The sequence below is a fragment of the Salmo salar genome, chromosome ssa22 (genome assembly GCF_905237065.1).
Source record: "Salmo salar chromosome ssa22, Ssal_v3.1, whole genome shotgun sequence".
Classification (NCBI taxonomy): domain Eukaryota; kingdom Metazoa; phylum Chordata; class Actinopteri; order Salmoniformes; family Salmonidae; genus Salmo; species Salmo salar.
The window spans coordinates 10,420,687-10,440,871 of record NC_059463.1 but is presented as its reverse complement, the minus strand read 5'-3'; the positions used below and the strand labels follow the sequence as shown (position 1 = coordinate 10,440,871).

The following is a 20,185-nucleotide window of genomic DNA, read 5'->3' as shown; positions in this document are numbered from 1 at the left end:
TATTCTAGTGAGTCTGATAAAATCAGTTGGCCAGCAAGTGGGAGGGTTTTCAGCGGTTTAATTAAAATATATTCAGAGTACACAAGGGAACCACGCCTGCAAAGCATGTTACACACCTGGATAAGCTAAGTCTGAAATACCAACTACTGCGTAGGAAAGGCGTACATTTCGTAAGTGTGAATCGGGCCCTATATGAACAGTAAATGCCCTATTGATAGAAGAATTTATATGTTTAAAGTAATGACTAAGATATTTCACCCAGAAACTGTATCACTGTGTGTGAAATCCATTAGACACAAGACTATAAGTTGATAATGTGTGCAGCGTAGGCAGGATAAAATTAGGACATTGTGTTCCTTTTTTAGCTATGTAAGCAGTGAAACAAATGACAAGAGGAGCTATCGACAGACAACTTGTGCAACCAATAACAGGACATTCTGTCCCCACCCGTGGAGTGGAGAAACTGTTAGGCTTGCAGAAAATATAACACATTGTTTATCATATTCTGCAACATGTGTACAGTGGAACAATACAACCCTCCTAAAGCAGGGTGGGGTTCGACTGATGTGTGTATAAAAGATGGACTCTGAACTTGAGAGGGCAGAGCTCTCTGAATAAAGAACTGATCATTTGTATGCTGAGACTGTTTCTTAATACTGGAGATTTACAACCTCTAGGATACAGATGGAGTGAAAACAATAGTTGTTAGAACATTGAGATAGAAATTCTCGTGACACCTATCACATATTAACTGAAAGGTCTCTCAAATTCACAGAGTGATGCCAAAAACAACAGTGACTCAAACAAGCAGTGTGATCCAACAAGCAGCCTTGATCTCCTTCACTGAACTGCTGATGTAACTATTAGAATAGGGATGGAGAAAGAAAACAATTGAGGTATTATAGAGAAAGAAAAAGGCAGTTACTTGTGTGTTCGTCTGTGCGTCTTTCTCTACGCCATCATTGACTGATATAGAGAACCTTCAGTAGCTTATTGAATTCTCTCTCACTGTTTGTCTTCATGACACACACACTCCGGCTGACCTGTGAAAAGACAAACCGTGACTGTCTGTAACGATGACACACACCAAAATCAATGATTGTCTGGCACTGCACTCTTCCTTGAAATGGGCAATTACTATACAAATTAGAGAGTGGGAGTCACCCCTTTTTTAAATGTTCATCTAAAATGACATACCCAAATCTAACTGCCTGTAACTCAGGCCCTGAAGCAAGGACATGCATATTCTTGGTACCATTTGAAAGGAAACACTGAGGTTTGTGGAAATGTGAAAGGAATGTAGGAGAACACAATAGATCTGGTAAAAGATAATACAAAGAAGGAAAAAACGTTTGTATTTTTTTGGTACCATCATCTTTGAAATGCAAGAGAAAGGCCATAATGTATTATTCCAGCCCAGGTGCAATTAGATTTTGGCCACTAGATGGCAGCAGTGTACGTGCAAAGTTTTAGACTGATCAAATGACCCATTGCATTTCTGTTCAAAATTTTGTATCAAGACTGCCCAAATATGCCAAATTTGTTAATTAATAACTTTATGTTAAACTGTGCACTCAAACAATAGCATGGTATTCGTTCACTGTAATAGCTACTGTAAATTGGACAGTGCAGTTAGATTAACAAGAATTTAAGCTTTCTGTCAATATCAGATATGTCTATGTCCTGGGAAATGTTCTTGTTACTTACAACCTCATGCTAATCGCATTAGCCTACATTAGCTCAACTGTCCCGTGGATGGGACACCGATCCCGAAAAAGTGTTTAGGAATACCATTGCTTCCCTGTTGCACAAATTGGGTAATCTTCACACAAAAAGAGTCATGGCAGTCATATGCCCTAAGAAACATCTATTGGTAGTTAGTGAGCAACAATGAATAATGCAATAGACAGGTTGTTATTACAATTATTTAATAACTGTATTAGTGAGTAAGCCATGGCTTCTTGTGAATACATGCAAAACTGTTGCAAATGAAATAACTAATGTGACATCCAGATATTAAGACACTTCAGAAAACGTTAAGAGATAATGACAAGGTGCAGCAACTTAACTTCATAGTCACCAGGATTCTGGAACTACGCAGGCAGTGAGCCTGCATGTGGTCAAGACCAGAGGAGATTGTGGTTCTTAATCTCCTCTGGTTTTACCCCTGACAGGTCCAAAGACTGAGGAGGCAGGATCCAAGCAGGATGATCCAGTCTGAGATGCAACCCTGCCCTCTGCTGCTCCCCACCGCCAGACCTCTCTACAGAGCACTAACCGCTGCCAGCTTGGCCCTCAGCACCCTCCTGTCCTAATTAACATACTAATTTTAGTGTCTCGGATTTACATTTACTATGTTACGTCTAGTCTATGAGACCAGGCTGCAGCTAAAAGTCCCGAAGCTTCTGCACATGTATGTGCGAGATTCTCCACTTTACGCAGTCTCTGCTCTACTTGTTGAGAACAGGCTACACTGGCATACAGTGGCCTTTCAATAAAGTTAGAGCAAAGCTTCATCAATGTCTGCAGGATCAGATAATGATAGTATTCTACATAACAGAACCAAATATAATAGCATCAAAAAAGCACACCCTAATTTCTTATGAGATTTTAGGATGATTGAGATCAAAATGGTCACATTTCTGTAGCCTATAACTCAAGATCTAAAATCATATCCCCATGAAACAGATCAAATGATTGGTATGCAGATGGGCATTTCACTGGTAAAACTCACAAAAAAATTAGCATTCACAATTGACAGTAAGAAATGCACAAGGGAGGTTCTCTGCAAGTAGAGCAGAGCCTGAGTAACGTAGAGAATCCCACACATGCGCAGAAGCTTTGGGACATTTAAGCTGTCGAGAGGAAAGGTCCAGAAAAGTCGTCTCGTCCTTTAAATTAATCACCAACCATTGCATTTGTGCGCTCCAACAAAGTTGAAATCCCACCTACATTATTGAGAGCCAATGATTTCAGACAGATCAGATTATTTACTGGGTTACTTTGATATAAGAGAAAATAATGGAGTTTAGCTCCCCCCCCATCATCTCTCTCCCTAATAACACACCTGGGAAGAGCTGTCCAAAACCACAGCCATCCCCCAGAAAGAATTACAGAAATTAAGAGCCTAATCATGTTGTTGAATTCAAAAGTACTGATAAAAGTATTTTTTTTTAAATCATTGAGAGTAATTGTATTTGATTTAAAACACTGCACAATGTATGGGGATATTACAGTGTACAAAAAATTAGGAACACCTTCCTAACATTGAGTTGCACCCCTTTTGCTCTCAGAACAGACTCAATTAGTCAGGGCGTGGACTCTGTAAGGCGTCAAAAGCATTTCACAGGGATCCTGGCACATCTTAACTCCAATGCTTCCTACAGTTGTGTCAAGTTGGCTGGATGTCCTTTGGGTGATGGACATTCTTGATACACACAGTAAACTGTTGAGCGTGAAAAACCCAGCAGCGTTGCAGTTTGACACACTCAAACCGGTGCGCCTGGCACTGACTACCACACACCATTCAAAGGCACTTCAATCTTTTGTCTTGCCCATTCCCCCTCTGAATGGCACACACAATCCATGTCTCAATTAAAAATCCTTCTTTAACCAGTCTCTTCCCCTTCATCTACACTGATTTGAGAGGTTTTTAAAAGTGACATCAATAAGGGATCATAGCTTTTACCTGGTTAGTCTCGTGGAAAGAGCAGGTATTCCTAATGTTTTGTACACTATGTACAAATCATAATTACAATCAGTTACTGCAGCAATTCTAACAGAATGGAAGAAAAAGTTATGGGAAATAAACTTTTTTTTTTTTAGACCTCATTAAATCTCAGATGCTTAACTAGAGATAAAAATCAATAGACATGTACAATTTTCTTTTGGAAAATAAATTGGCTGCCATCCCAAACAAATTCCACTCAGAGCAGTTTGATACTCCCAACCCTTGCAAAGGGATTTAGTTTGGTTTGATTTATAAAACAGACGACTTCACTATCCGAACGTTTCAGTCGAAGATATTGTCCACATTTCTGGCTACTAACAAGACGTTACAAATATGGATTATCGAAGAATCCCCTTCGTGCTATTTTTGTCATGTGGAAGTGGAGGATTTGTTACACATTTTCTGGTATTGTATGCGTTTACTCAGTTTTACACCATTTTATTATCTCTACAAAGTTATATTGGGTGACTTAAGGGACAGATGCAACACGATATACAATCTCTTGATTCTGCTGGGGAAGGTTAGATTTTTTTAAACTCAGAAAACAAATATGTTAGTACTGAATTCTTTCAAAAATAACTGTCAAACACTATTATACACTAGAAGGATTGATTGCTAAAGTAAGTAAGAGGCCAACATTTTACTGATAAGTGGGACCAAATAACTCGTCAAGAGGTATGGGCCACATTTTCATATACAAAGGAAAGGTGCTCTTAATAACCAGCCATATGACAAATCTAGTTGTTTTTAGTATGCATATTTTTTTTAACGTAATTCCTGTTTGTCTTTTTGTGTTCTTTTTAGGGCAATTTATGGTTTGTTTGCTTTTGTGGGTCCAGCACACCAAAGTAGTGGGCTGAAGAGGAAGAGATAGTCTAGGGGACCCTGAACCTTCAGCTCCCACTTCCTTATTGTGGGATGATTATTTGTAACGGCTGTCAATGGTATTCCATGCCTACCATTTTTGTTGGAGGGGGGGGGGATCTTTTTTTAATAAATACCCCCTCCCAAAAAAAGATGTTTCCTTGCAAAAAATAAAATAATTTGAGTATTAAATAGTATCCTCAGCAGCTCCTTGCATGTTTCTAATAGTGCATTTGTGACTTGGCTTTAGTTTATCAGTAACTGAACCAGTTCTTTGTGCTTCAACTAATGACAACTTCATTAAGCAAATCTACAAACTGTACTAGTAAACGTGAGACCGCTATAGAACGCTACAGATCAGTACTGCAGACAGTTGTCAAGACAACTTTTCCAAAACTGTTATACTATTTTGCATACAAGGAGACATGGTTCTCTTATTTAGAAGGCGATACCGACGGTCAGAAAAAGGATTACAATAGAGCACAGTTCGTAATTAATTCAATGTTGCCTACGGTCGAAACGATTACCACTTGTCACTGCTCTTGTACCAGCTGCGTGAAGAATGGGACCTCTATAGAGTCTTTGGAACCAGACTCAAACTACAGCGCAACAGTAGCCAGTCCATTGGACAGCAATTGATATCAAGCAAAGACAACTATCTAGTCAGATCCAGAAGAGTAGAAGGGAGCTGTAATAAAACACATCCTTTCAACAATGCTAAACCTAGTAAATTAGCTCCACCGGGTTGCTTACCTCGTACAGTGAGACACCAGGGAGGTCCTAATGGCAAAGGGGTAGCCGGTAGTCTGCAGTACTCTACATCTTAATTCTGGTAGAATGGCCATGCCTGTGGGAGGAAACGGGGGGGGGGGGGTCAACTGCATCTGCAAAACATTTACTTTAGGTTGAAATTAAATGAAGGGGCCCTACTTCAGAAGTTCGACCCAAGATGGTTGTAGACTGAAGAGCCCATACAAACTATAAACAAATACAAGTTTCTCAATGTTTTTTTTTTTTTTTTTTACTGACCGACCCCCAAGTTTGGAATGCGCTTCTAGATTTCATTTTTCACCAAGTTTGTGAAAAGTAGTAATTTGAGTGCAAGCTAAAGCAAAGTCTGCAATTGAACAGCTTGTTTACCTAGAGATTGCAAAAGTCATAGAATTATGCTCAGCATCCACAATGAAGTCCACATTAATTGGTTGATCACTCTCATTTAATATTTTCTGTACAAAATGAGAACGCATACCATACAAACTGTACATTTATAACATGCCGATAAAATACTATTGCCACAGCAAAGAGGGGGGTGGGGAAAGAACATGCCCATCTTAAAATTCTTACACAATAAAATATATACAAATCATAAACTACATAATTCATAGTTTTACATTTCTCCAATAGACAAGTCCTTTCTCCGTTTTCCTATTCCCTAGCAGACTGATGACACAATGTGACTGCACTCAGAAATTCATCCAAAGAAATGCAAAGGAAGGCCCTCCCTCCAATCCCCTAATAAAGCATGTAATCTCTGCCATTACAATCCCTTTATCTCAAGGCGTCTGTTTATGGATGAATGTAGGGAGAGATGTTAAGATGCCCAGGGATGGGGATTGCCCCACACAGAAACCCAGGGAACATAGCACCAGGTCAGTAGGATATGGCTGTTCTTGGGAGGCAGGTATATTTGGCAAATCACTCCATTTCAGTGAAGCGGGCAAACATGGCTTTGCGGACAGCGTCTTTGTAGGTGTCTGAGGCAGACAGGCCGTAGCTGCTGCCTTTGGTTCCCAGACCAGCTCCCTTCGCCCTCAGCTGGGCCTGTAGGGAGATAATAGCGGGTCGGAGATAAGTAAAGCCGTTCAACACTGGCGTATAAAAAAAAATATATATATTATAAATAAATATAAATAAAATCAAATATATGTTATAAATAAATATAAATAAATCAAATATATAAATAAATAAATAATTAATTAGGCGAGGAGACAGGCAAGAGGGAGAAAGTGGTTAGTGTACCCAAAAATTGAACCCTGTTCTCCGGTGCATATGTGAAGGAGTGTTACCACTACAACGCGGTTCTGCACTTACAAGAGCAAATTTAACAGACTTTGTTGTATATGAAAGATATCTTCACAGGTTTTGCTTTTGGGTTGAAGCAGCACTATTACTGGTTTTAACTGGACGAGATTCACCTCAATAGGTGCAGTGATGCCCTGCTGGTTGCGGCCCAGACCTCTGCCTTCCTGCCATCCCATGGCCTGCAGCATCTTGTTCCCAATGTTGTCACTGTTCAGACCGTCTTTGGTGGGTTGTTCATAGTTACTGCAGAGGAGAAGGGGGAAATGACAACACAATCATTGTTACCCAATCTCACTTCACAGTGTACATTTATAACATGCCGACAAAATACTATTGCCACAGCAAAAAGGGGGGTGGGGAAAGAACGTGCCCATCTTAAAATTCTTACACAAAATATATACAAAGGATTGGGTAACAATGATAATAAGAATAAGCCTGATTATAGCACAATAGCAGCTTACACGAGTGCTGGCTGTGCTGTGAATTTCTTCTTTTTGGGTGCTGGGGGTTCAGGGATGCCGTATTTCTCTCTCCTCTCTGCAGCCCGGTCTCTGTACTTCATCTGTTCACAGGGAGGGAAATAGAAAATGAATGTAGAAACAAAACTGGCAACAGGGTTTCTATTAACCAAAAGTCAACCAGTAACATTAAACCAACAGTCTTCATGTCTGAGGCTCACCTCTGTCTCTTTCCTCTCCAGCTCTTCCAGCTCAGCCTCACTCAGCTTAGATCTGCGGTGGACCTCCAGGTTTTGCTGGGATTTGAAGACAAATAAAGATCAAGATCCCTTCACACTGAATTCATACATAAACAAGCTCCTTTCACATAATAGATGTTCATTTTCATAACAGTTTAGTGAGTAGACTAAAGTGGGGTTCTTCCTGGGGGTCAGTGATCAGCACCTTGTGAAGGTCAGAGAGCTGCTGGTGGCGCACCAGGCCATCCTTATTGGGGAACTGTCTCCTACACAGCAGGCAGGCCATCTTCTTCCAGTCGGTCAGCTGATCCTGGCCCTGCTCACCACCATCGCGCTCCGGCTCTGTTGCACCCCCCTCCTCTGGGTCACTGTCCCCACTGTAGGCTGCCACCAGACCAACCTGGGGAAAGACACGACCAGATAGTTACCATACAACCAAGTAGGTACCATACAAGACTGGAAGATAAAATGTATGATCTGTCATTTCTGAGCATACATTTGAGTCTAGTATCAATATCTTACCTTGGCTGAGTTGGTTGGGGCCTGCTCCTCTGGGCGCTGCACTGCTTCTGACATGAGCATTTCCAAGCTTCCAGCCTGCTGCAAAGTCACAACAACACTAGTCACTGCCATCAAGTCACCTCTTCAATCTGATGCCATCAAGTCAAAAGTGTCACTGCATGAGTCCTCTAAAGCAGCGTTTCCCCGAACTCGGTCCTTGGGACCCCGAGAGGTGCACGTTTTTGATTTTTGCCCTATCACTAGGCTTGATGATTAGTTGATTATGTGAACCAGCTGTGTAGATCTAGGGCAAAAAACAAAAACGTGCACCCCTTGGGGTCCCGAGGACAGAGTTTGGGAAACCCTGCTCTACAGGATTCTAATCGTCATGGATAGACCTAAAATGGCTACCTTCTTCTCGAAGAGTGTGAAGCCTGCGTCGGCGGCCGCGGCCTCTTTCCTCTCCTCCTGGCTGACGGGCTGGAAGCTGCTCTTGAAGTTCTCCTTCTGCTTGTTCAGACTCTTCGCCCAGCGCTCCATGTCCTTAGCAATCTGGAAAGAGCATGACAACTCAGTCAAACTACACACACTTTAATACAACACCCCTTGACAGCAACAAGGGTTTCATGACATTGTCCTGATACCAACAGAATGTAGAGACGGCAACGCCCCCTCCATTTTCTTATATACAGCTGTACCGCCTTGACATCTGAAGCGATCCCGGTCTCCTCTGCGTACCTGCTGAGCCGTTTTGCTCTTGGGCTTCTCTTGTTTCTTCTCCTTGGATTCCTTAGCCTCTTTGCTAGCTGCTGCTGCGTTTGCCGTCTGCTCAGTTTGGTCGGCGGCTGAGGCAGGGACGTACGTCTGCTTCTCACTGTCCCAGTACAGGTACTGCTGTGTTTGGGAATTATAGTAGTACTGGAGGAGAGAAGATAACTGTCAGTCAACTCATGAGGCATGGTGGAACCCTTGAAAATGGCAACAGAAAACATTGACCGGTGTGTGGGTACTTACATGGGTATTTGGGTCGTAGTAGAGGCCAGTTTCAGGGTCGAAGTAGTAGCCCGAGGATTCGTCATACTGGTAGGTGGAGGTGTCGGGAACAGCTGGGGATGAAGACAAGAGTATGGAAGATTACAAACAATCAAAAACCTGGCTTGAGTAGAGTAGATCATTTTAATTCTGAAAGCATTCCACCAAGTTTTTATGCTTCATTCGGCACTGGAACTTGCAGTGCCAGTTAGACAGGAGAGGGAGGCTCTTACCAGTGTCTGTGGCCAGTCCAGAGAGTGTCGCTGTTGCTGTGGAAACCGGCGCTGTAATGGTTGCAGCTGCCGAGTGAACGCCGGTCTGTTTTGCTTCCAGTTGCTGGGCCAATTGCAGTGCCTGCAGACACACAATTGGTCATTGTGGGAATCTTTATCGGCAAGCATATTGCCTGTGGTGCAGTAAAGGCGACGGTGTGTGTATTACCAGCCCCAAAGGTTAAAAGACAGAGACTCACCTGTGTGGCAGTGTGACTGATGAGGCGGGGTTGGTAGACCTGTGCAACCTGTGAGATCACCACTCCTGTAGCAGCTGGGGCCGCTGAGAATAAAAGACACCCAGGCTTTATTACACGCGTTCTCCTCAAATTAGAAGGTTATTAAAAAAGGCATGGACACTGAATGCAAATGTTGCCTCTCACCGCCCAGTATTCCGTTCCCCTGGGAGAGGTCTCCTGCTGCCTGCTGGTAGTAGGCCTGGTAGTCCTATCGACACAGCAAGGCACACATTCAGTCACACATTGAAGCAGCAGTGTCTGCAATGCATCCCAGGTATTTACAGACTGGGGTAACCATCACCGTACCTGTGTGTAGGGAACGTAGCCCTCCTCTAGGTAGCTGTACTCTGACAGCTGTCCTTCAGCACCCTGCTGTGGCTAGGAAGGAACACACTGACTGTTAGTATGTGCATCGGGAAAACAAAACGTCACAGGTTAGTATGTGAGGAGATGTGGGTTTGTGCGCGTTTACCTGGCTGGAGGACCACTGGGCAGCAGCGATGGCTGTGCTGGCCGCAGAGAAGGCACTGATCCGGTTACAATCTGGGAGCAAGAGATCCCTGAAGAGACCAAGAAGAGTAGAGATGAGGGAGACATCTCCATCTCTATGCCCTCGAGGACATCCTCCACTGGAATTATGCTGAGAACACTATAACTCTAACCATTGAGATCTCTTAAACCTAACCAAGGACATCACTGACGGGACACTCACTTCCTGGCACTCTTGGCATAGTCCACACCGATGGTCTTCCCATCCAGCTTGAGAGGGGGCTGCAGTCCTTGTAAGATGGTTAGGAGCTGAGAAGCCTCCTGTGATGCAGAAACAACAAAGCACTTAAGACTAAATATAGTCATTTCACTTAGAGAAAAGTTCATACAGACTCCACTAAACCAAGCCAAAGATGAGAAACACCAGTTGACCATTAACAATCGAAAAAGGGAAACATCGCTGAAGATACAAAGGTCGCTCTGTAAAGAAACTCAAACCAAATAAAATGTTGAGAGCTCTGCTGAAAGGCTGGCATACCAGAGGGGAAGAAAGCTGTACGAAGGTGAAGCCTCTGTTCTGGCCCGTCTGTTTGTCCTTGATGAGACGGATGTTGCTGGTTGACAGGTTGGCGTACGGGGGCCAGGGCCGTCATGATGGCCTCCACAGTGGTAAGGGGGGCTATGTTCCTAAGGATGATCGCTGGAGAGGACACACACACACACTCAGTATAAGTGATCCCATTGGCTCTCAGACCCCCCCCCCCCGGTCATCTGACAGGACTTAGTTTCATGACGGCGGAGAGGTACTCACTGTCGCCGTAGTAGTCTCCGCTCTGCTGGGTCTCTCGGACTCCAGTGGCGTTGCTGGTTTCACACTCTGTTGGGAAAAGCAGGAAGAATGAGAGCAGGGAATTAGCGTCGCCTCGCCCTCAGTACCCATGACAGAGCCCAGGACATGAGTTAGAAAATGTTTCTGCTCCACAGGGATTTGACATCCTCGCTATTCCACCTGTCAATTCTCAAGTACGTTTTCAGCTAAATCTGGTTTGTTCACAATACTAAGAAATGTGATTAGTCAGGGCTCTACGCGGACCTTTTTTTAAATGTATTTTCATTACAAGGAGCACATGTGCGCTAACTTGAAAAATGTAGGCGCACACAAAGAAATTTAGTAGCACAATGACAAATATATATATATTTTTTTAAATTCCAGGTCGCACATGAAAATATTTAGACACATATGAGAGTAGAATGGTCGCACTGTAGAGCCCTGTATCTGTATTCTCTATTGCGCCTGCACCTGTGCGTAGCCCCATGGCATTGTCTCAGGCCATCCAGATGGGTGCAAGCAGTGGCTTCCTGATTCAGGAACTACTTACCAGCTTTGGATGCTCCGCACCTGAAGCACTTCAGCCTCCTCCGGAAATTGTACAGGCCGCACTGCAAGCAACCGGTCACATTTTTTATTGAAAATACAGCTACTTAGGTCCAGGACACCGCTGCCTCAGATGAATAGCAAACTAAAAGCAGTGCAGCATTGGGTGCTTACCTGAGCCAAACGCTCACACTGGCAACTAATAAAATCAGGCATTCCTACACCTAACAATGTGCTCAAAGTCATTTGGCAGGAGCTCATTCTGGACTATAAGGTAACAATTGATTGCCTAACATTGTCACGACAGCATTTCAGATAGGAGTGGAAGGGGAAAACAGTGTAGGCAGGGTGGGATATGGAGTCAAGCCAGAGCAGAAACTTACAGTGTTGCAGAGCCAGTCTTCAAACTTGTGCCGGGGGTTGCTGTAGTGCATGGCCACACTCTTGCCTTGGATGACCAGGAGTTTCTGTAAGAGGGGGGACAAAATGTTGGTCATTTCAAGCTTTCCTGGCTGGCGCAGGTCTCACTCTAGCTGCACCCAAAATACAAGCAGTGTTGGCAAGGAGGGAAGGGAACCCCGGTTGGCGTTTGTGTCAAAGACAGACGGAAGGATGTGTATGTGAGCTTGTGTACAGAGGGTTCTTAAGGTGTTTGGGACCCGAGTGTCCAGACTGAGCCGGAGCAGTGTGTATGTTATCATGATAGAGATACTTTGATCGGCTTCCCTAGAACCAGGGATATGCTTCCAACAGACAAATTAATTTGCTAAGAAGTACAGCATGAATCAATCACTAAAAAGAAAAAAAAACATCAACTGACAAGTAAGTGCTCAAATTTGGAGGACACTAGGCTAGGAGCCAGAATTCCTTATTTTCCCCGATGGCCTTTGACTATCTTTTTTCAGAAAAATGTCTTCCTGAGTTATCTTACCAGTCAGATTGCAGGGTACTATAATCTCAAAAGTGTTTTAAGGTAAGTTTCCGTTAAATTAGGCTACATGGCTCAATTTTACTGACATCGAACGTCTTAAAACCTTAGTCTTACACCCTGAAAATATGGGGGGCAGTGAGATTAAAGAATTATCAGTGAAAAGTTAAATTAACCCCTAAAACCATGCAGTCTTTATGGATACCATATTAAGATTCCAATATAGTATTCTCCAACTAAATTCCAACTTAAATCCACATTTCCATCAAATCATTTTTTGTTCTTATTCAGTTCACTTTGGTTGCCATTTGGTTCTCTTTTTTTTCCAGATCTCCAAGGTAAAAACTAGACTTGGCGATTGTGAAGCAACCTGATTGGTCTCCATCCATCGGGTAGCATCTTGCAAGTGATAAAACTCCACGAAGGCGAAACCTCTGCTTATACCTAGAGACAGCATTCAAATATAGACGGGAGGAGTGTTAGTCAGAGTCCATGGGCACAACATTCAAACTCTGTCACAAACTGCTTCAGGACCCAATATGGCAAACAGTGGGCCCTTAATTTTGGGTTTTGCCATAGCAAGAAATCCTGCAGGGTGACACTGGACCATACATCCTCAGTGTGCCTATATGCATTAATGTATTATTTCATTTGAAAACAGCGCTTGACTGGCTGATGCTCTTACTTACCTTTTCGCTCCACATCTTAACAGAATGTAAAATATTGTTTCTTTGCTTTTGACATTAATTCATAACGACTTCATCAGATTTTTATGTTGCTATGGCAAAACTGAAGCCAATTGAAGCAGATTGGCCCTGTGGTCAAAGATGGCGGGGGGAAAGGAGGGACTCCATGGAACGCCTGGGTCTCACCTGTCCTCTTCTTCATCAGCCGGACATCTATTGGCTGGGGTCCCTCCAGCTGGTCCAGGGCAGCTCGGATCTGGAAGGCACAAGAACATTTAAATCCGTAGCCCTCAGTTCTGCAACACGTTTCAGTTGACATTACACAGTTGCTAACATCTCCTTTAGTTTCACTGTATAGTCTACTCTTCTTTGCACAAACCACATTATTGACCGGTGGGTGGGGTCTAAAGCAGAGAAAGAAGAACTTACGTCTCCCTCTGTGACGTGAAGAGACAGGCCCCGGAGCATGATGGTCTTACTCTCCTTCTCCTCCCCTGGCTCCTCCCTGTAGTCCTGCTCCGGGTAGTCTCCATCAGAGTGGTAGCCTTCTTCAGATCTATCGCTGTTCTGTCGCTTCCGTTCTCTCTGCTGGCGCGGATAAAACAGCACGGGTCAGTGTATTCTCCTAGTCGTCAATAAGATTGGTTTTGGCTGCACTCCCTAGCCAAGTCATGTCACTGGGCGTCTGACTCGGAACGCATACCTCTGGACTGGCTCTGTTCCCCCGGTGTTCCCCTCCATCGTAGCGTTCGATGCGTCTCTCCTCACCCCAGCGGCGCATGGCGTGCTCTCGTTCCTGGTCTCCTCGCTCTCGCCTCTCACCCCGGCCCTGATTGTTGCCGCCGTATCTGCCGCTACGCTCTGTGCGACTCACCCTGTGCGCACAGGCATACGCACATAGTCAAAACGCAGATCTAATTTTGACACACTCAAGGAATAAGAAATGGGTTCCAATGTAATTATATGGCTCAAGATAACCTCCAAGTACTATTATTTACAATTTTAACAACATAACCCTTACAATTATGTTTTTTCAAGCAGAAACAAATCTACTATTGCATTGTTGTGTGGGATTTAGTCAGTGTTATTTTGCAAACCACTCTGCTTCCTTATATTGTGAATGCCACTGAAACTCTGCCTAACGCCCTAACCAGTTTATATCCTGTGCAAGTGACTCATTCCTACTTCAGTGTTCATGTCGCTGGTGTTTTGAATGGGTTTGAAGATTACATCAAATTAATGAAAACCCGATCATAAGATATATAAAAAAAATGATATTTGTGTTTATGGATGATTTTACTTCTGCCAGATGCTAGGGATGTGAAGAGTCACCGATACGCATCGGTCCCCGGTTCAAATGATTAAGAAATGAGTGCATCAGTCCGCGGGACCCAAAACAGATCCAAATGTAGCACGCATCGGTCAGAAAAAGATTGAAATGTTACAAATCGCCAGTTAACCAGCATTTTTTTCTTCTCTAAAAACGACTTTCTACCTTCCGAAAATACCTCATCTTCAGTGTCGAACTGAGCATGTCATTATGTTGACAATCATTGATCTACAAGTCATTTTGAATGCCGAACAAACCCAGGCTATAGCAGTAGCCTAGTCTAACTGCACGCTGTGCGTGGCGCTGTGCGTGTGCGCACTAGCCAAAGAAAGGTAGGCCTATTCTTGCATTCAAATGTTTGTCAAATGGCTGCTTGCACAATGTTAGGGTTTATTAGTGGAGTGACAACCAATGTAATTTGCTAGGTTATTTTTTATCAAAATGCTCTGTTGAAAATTGTGTTTTACCGATTGTTCAGGTTCACCATGAGCAATACTTTTGTTAAGTTTTGCTTTAAACAATCAGTATATATGGTCATTTTTAGATAGGTGGAAACAATTAAATGATGAGTGGCGTAATATCCAAAGTTGTGCTACATATTCATTGGCTATGTCACAGCTAAATATTGATACATTACTAACACTTTTAAATCTGAAGAAAATGAAAAATGTATTAGTGGGTGATGGTGATTTCAGATCAAAAGTGTGTGTGTGGGGGGGGGGGTAAAATACTACTAGTATGTATAAAAGTATTTGGTTTTAAAGATACTTAAGTATCAAAAGTACATGTATAAATAATTGAAAATTCCTTATATTAAGCAATCCAGATGCCACCATTTTCTTTTTTTTACGGATAGCCTGGGGCACACTCCAACACTCACGACATCATTTACAAATGAAGCATGTGTGTTTAGTGAGCCAGCAGTTTAAAGGCATTAGAGATACCAAGGATGTTCTCTTGACAACTGCATGAATAGGACCATTTTCCTCTCCTGCTAAGCATTCAAAATGTAACAAGTACTTTTGGGTGTCAGGGAAATGTATGGAGTAAAAAGTTAATTATTCTCTTTAGGAATGTAGTGAAGAAAAAGTAGTCAAATATAAATAGTATAGTACAGATACCCCAAAAAACAGCTTAAGTAGTACTTTAAAGTATTTTTACTGAAGTACTTTACACCACTGATAGACATATCATTTACACACACAGAAGTCAGCTCAGACAGATCCAGCTCAGAGGCCCAACACATGAGCTCCACCAGCAACAGATTTGAATTTAGAATGGGAAATGAATGTGTTTATGCAACAAATGTTGGGGCACCGAATCATATCGCACCAAATTGCATCGATTCATTCCTCCAATCAAACAGTCACACTGAATCCTTTTAAACGAAATCATATCACGTATCGGAGCCCATGTAGCTATGTATCAATTCATCTTGAAAGGGAAAGACGCACATCCCTACCAGATGTCTTTCATTGCGTTTTTAGGAGGGAGAGTTGTTTACTCTGTACTGCTAGTAAACCGTGGAATGGTAATGTAAGCAATACATAGTGTTATGTTATATCTAGCTAACTTTACAGACCCTACCAATACGCTTGTTTACTCTAACCAAACAAAGTAGGTGTCAAAGGAAAACCTGAACCTAGATCCCCCTACATATTGGTCTGTCAGGGTAGATTCTCCTCTGCACTGTTCAACCAATCCAGTAAATGTGGAGGAGGGGTTAAGATGGAGTGTCGCCTTGTTAAGGTCCAAAAGCTGAAGTCGCCCCGCAGGCTCTCTTTCCATTTTTCCTTGGGGACTCGGCAGAGGTTAGTTTACACTGATCTGCACTGACGTCAGAACGCAATCATGGTTACCATATGACACTGTGAAGCCGGCGCTGGATATAGGTGGGAAAATGTACCTCAATGCACAGATGGGATATGCCACTGATATATCGAAGATTTAAATACTGCAAATTGTCCTGGAAAACTGCCATTTTCATCCCCAAGCTAACTAGCAGTAGCCACTGTAGCCATTTTGAAATGGCTGTGTCAGCCAATCAGCTCTGTTCAACGCGACATGCCATTCCATAATGGCTGCAGTGGCTATTGGTAGGTTGAATGAGAATAAAAAGGGCCGTTTTCTGGGAAAACATGCAGTATTTCAATCTTCTCGGCTGCGCAGTGTGGATAAATGCACAATTTTGAGTAAAGTGGCATATCCCATTGATGTAGGTTTTGTGACCCATCTCCCGTGCCAGCTCCACATCGTCTTAAAGACATAGCCGTTTAGAATGTTATTGTTTTTGTGCAGCTGAGCGATGTTCTAGCGATTCCCTGGGCATCTGAGTTATTGCCGTTTAAGCAGGCAGAAATTTGGTCGGTATGACGTAGCATTCCGATAAAGCAGCTCTCACGACACTGGACATGAATACGACTTTTAGAGGACATTATCAAACATGGCAGGTTTCAATGCTGGCTGACGTCAACGCGGGAGATTGTCTTCTCTCGAATAAACCATGGATTCCATTCTTACGATATTACCTCCAGAAAGCTGTAATTTAAGAGGGTCTAACAGATTTCTCTTATTTGTCTGCCTCGTCAGTGCATTGCATGGTGCCGTTGCGGATGTCAGACTCCACTCTGAGGCACATCGATCTGCAGGTTGAACATGGTGAGATTGTAGACTCCTAAATTGATGTTGCCGTTTGTTTAGGCTATTTTAGTTATTTCAAATGCTGATATTGACTTTGGTACTACTGTGCATAGCTACCTCACCAGCCCACAGAGCATTGCGGGTTTTGTAGTTGACTTGAGCTGTAACATTGACAGATTTACATTTTTGTAATTTAGAAGACGCTCTTATCAAGAGTGACTTACAGGAGTAATTAGAGTTAAGTGCCTTACTCAAGGGTACTACAGACTTTTCACCTAGTTAGCCCAGGGATTCGAACCAGCGACCTTTAAATTAATGGCCCAAAGCTCTCAACCACGTTGTTACCAACCTTATTATAAACGACAAAACGAAACATTAAACAAAAAAATGCAGTGTTTCGTGACACTAAATAGGAATGAGTGGATTTTTCCATTAAACTAACGATTGTGTTCCGACCTCAGTGCAGTTCACTAACGTTATATTGTTATGTTAATTTGTTACTCACCGCTTATCAGCTCCCATTTCAATGGTTGTCACGACTATCAAAGATTGGGGGGGGAGAGAGAAAACATTTATTGGCTTGTCTACTAGAAGCAGAAGCTACATGGTGACTCATAAGACAGTAGTCTATCATTGCTAAAGTTACGTTATAGCTAACGTTAGCTAGCTAGCTAATGACCTAAGGTTACGCTTTAAAACGAACCAGCTAGCTCAAGAACAAACAGTAACGTAACAACTGTACAGAAGCATATTAACTCACAATTTTAAAAAACCTGTAAGAGATTCCCGATGATGATCTGTTTGCTAAATAGGTTTTGCAAACAATTCAAGTACTTTCACATTTCACAGGAAAAATGGTTACTGGTCTTCAGCACCTTCTTCTTCCCAAGATGCTTTGCGGCGGGGACGTGGAAAACAAAATCACCAAACAATGAGCCAGATGTTTCACCGGATGTATAAATCTGAAGCATCCGGTTGGTGTTTCCACTCACAACCACATATGGGGATGAGAGGAAGCCCAGTGGGAGAACATGGATCGAGATGGATTTTGGCCAAAATTCTGCACATTTTCTCATCGATGACACATTTGAGCTCAGTAGATTTTCTCTTCCCAAAACTAAAATATGTTATGAACAGTGGACAAAGTTTTGTAGAATTTACCCCTTGTCGAAGTTGTAAAAAAAAATGGCGTCGTTTAGGAGTGCAAGGGCAAGTTGAGTTATTACACACGCGCACTTCAAAATAGACGTTCCCTAATGGTAATATGCAAATATATGATAGATCACGCCAATAAGATGCATGGCTCTGCTTAGCTCTGCCCACCTCCTTGATTGTTTTGTACAGTATGATTAATTTGCGCCCATTGTAAATGACAGGTTGTGGTTTATCTTGGGTTATAAAAAATATAAAAAACTTTGACAATGTTCTCTTCTTCTATAGTTTAATGGCGTTCACACACATTGTATGTGCAATAAGCCACCTACTGTATGGGTAGTAAATGATATCAAACAAAGTTGAACAAATAAATAAAAAGATACACTGACAGTGGGATGTTTTTTTATGTGGGAGAAACATCTTCATTCAGTTTTCCCGGCAATGCTTTGGCTGTTGATTCCTGCAGACCCAAAAACCTTTCAGCCGCACCTACAATTATGTCCCCTCTTCAACTTCTTGTTTGTTTGGGCAGCGCAATAAACGCCACAAAATCCATGTAATTTACAAGCAATGTATCAGTATCCCTCAACTGTTGAGCGACATTCTGAACAGGCTGCAGGTCATCCATAAATCTAGACTTGGTTTCCTCTATCGTAATCGCTCCTCTTTCACCCCAGCTGCCAAACTAACCCTGATTCAGATGACCATCCTACCCATGCTAGTTTATGGAGACATACTATATAGATCGGCACGTAAGGGTGCTCTCTAGCAGCTAGATGTTTTTGACCATTCGGCCATCAGATTTGCCACCAATGCTCCTTATAGGACACATATCTGCACTCTATACTCCTCTGTAAACTGGTCATCTCTGTATACCCATCGCAAGACCCACTGGTTGATGCTTATTTATAAAAACCCTCTTAGGCCTTAGGACTCACTCCCTATCTGAGATATCTACTGCAGCCTTCATCCTCCACATACAACACCCGTTCTGCCAGTCACATTCTGTTAAAGGTCCCTAAAGCACACACATCCCTGGGTCGCTCGTCTTTTCAGTTCGCTGCAGATAGCGACTGGAACGAGCTGCAACAAACACTCAAACTGGACAGTTAAAAAAAATATATAATTATCTCCATCTCTTCATTCAAAGACTCAATCATGGACACTCTTACTGATAGTTGTGGCTGCTTTGCGTGATGGATTGTTGTCTCTACCTTCTTGCCCTTTGTGCTGTTGCCTGTGCCCAATAATGTTTGTACCATGTTGTGCTGCTGCCGTATGTTGCTACCATGTTGTTGTCATGTTATGTTGCTACCATGCTGTGTTGTCATGTGTTGCTGCCTTGCTGTCCTAGGTCTCGCTTTATGTAGTGTTGTCTCGTCGTGATGTCTGTTTTGTCATATATTTTATATATATTTACATTTTTTTTTTTTTTTTACATTTTAGTCATTTTAGCAGACGCTCTTATCCAGAGCGACTTACAGTAGTGAATGCATACATTTCATACAATTTCATACATTTTTTTTTGCTGGCCCCCCGTGGGAATCGAACCCACAACCCTGGCGTTGCAAACACCATGCTCTACCAACTGAGCTACAGGGAAGGCTATATGAGGCCCATTATCAGCAACCATCACTCCTGTGTTCCAATGGCACGTTGTGTTAGCTAATCCAAGTTGATCATTTTAAAAGGCTAATTGATCATTAGAAAACCCTTTTGCAATTATGTTAGAACAGCAGAAGACTGTACTGATTAAAGAAGCAATAAAATTGGCTTTCTTTAGACTAGTTGAGTTTCTGTGGGTTCGATTACAGGCTCAAAATGGGCAGAAACAAAAAAAATATATTCTGAAACTCGTCAGTCTATTCTTGTTCTGAGAAATGAAGGCTATTCCATGCGAGAAACTGAAGATCTCGTACAATGCGGTGTACTACTCCCTTCACAGAACAGCGCAAACTGGCTCTAACCAGAATAGAAAGACTAGTGGGAGGCCCTGGTGCACAACTGAGCAAGAGGACAAGTACATTAGTGTCTAGTTTGAGAAACAGACGCCTCGCAAGTCCTCAACTGGCAGCTTCATTAAATAGTACCCGCAAAACACCAGTCTCAACGCCAACAGTGAAGAGGTGACTCCGGGGTGCTGGCCTTCTAGGCACTCCCGCGCC

The 20,185-nt window shown here is 42.7% G+C and overlaps 1 protein-coding gene across 1 annotated transcript; it reads right to left on the bottom strand.

The window, feature by feature from the left end:
* Positions 1-5,792: 5,792 nt before the first annotated feature.
* On the bottom strand, positions 5,793-17,768 carry LOC106582750 (RNA-binding protein 5-like). Its single transcript, XM_045705807.1, is given in 26 exon segments — positions 5,793-6,415; positions 6,790-6,919; positions 7,138-7,238; positions 7,356-7,430; positions 7,579-7,773; positions 7,896-7,970; positions 8,286-8,426; positions 8,613-8,792; positions 8,889-8,980; positions 9,140-9,260; positions 9,379-9,461; positions 9,562-9,625; positions 9,724-9,795; positions 9,890-9,977; positions 10,130-10,227; positions 10,445-10,543; positions 10,545-10,606; positions 10,718-10,783; positions 11,286-11,346; positions 11,665-11,748; positions 12,580-12,653; positions 13,082-13,151; positions 13,325-13,480; positions 13,599-13,770; positions 17,371-17,404; positions 17,626-17,768. Coding segments are annotated over 25 exon segments (2,502 nt in total). The 5' UTR covers positions 17,388-17,404; positions 17,626-17,768; the 3' UTR covers positions 5,793-6,289.
* Positions 17,769-20,185: the final 2,417 nt, after the last annotated feature.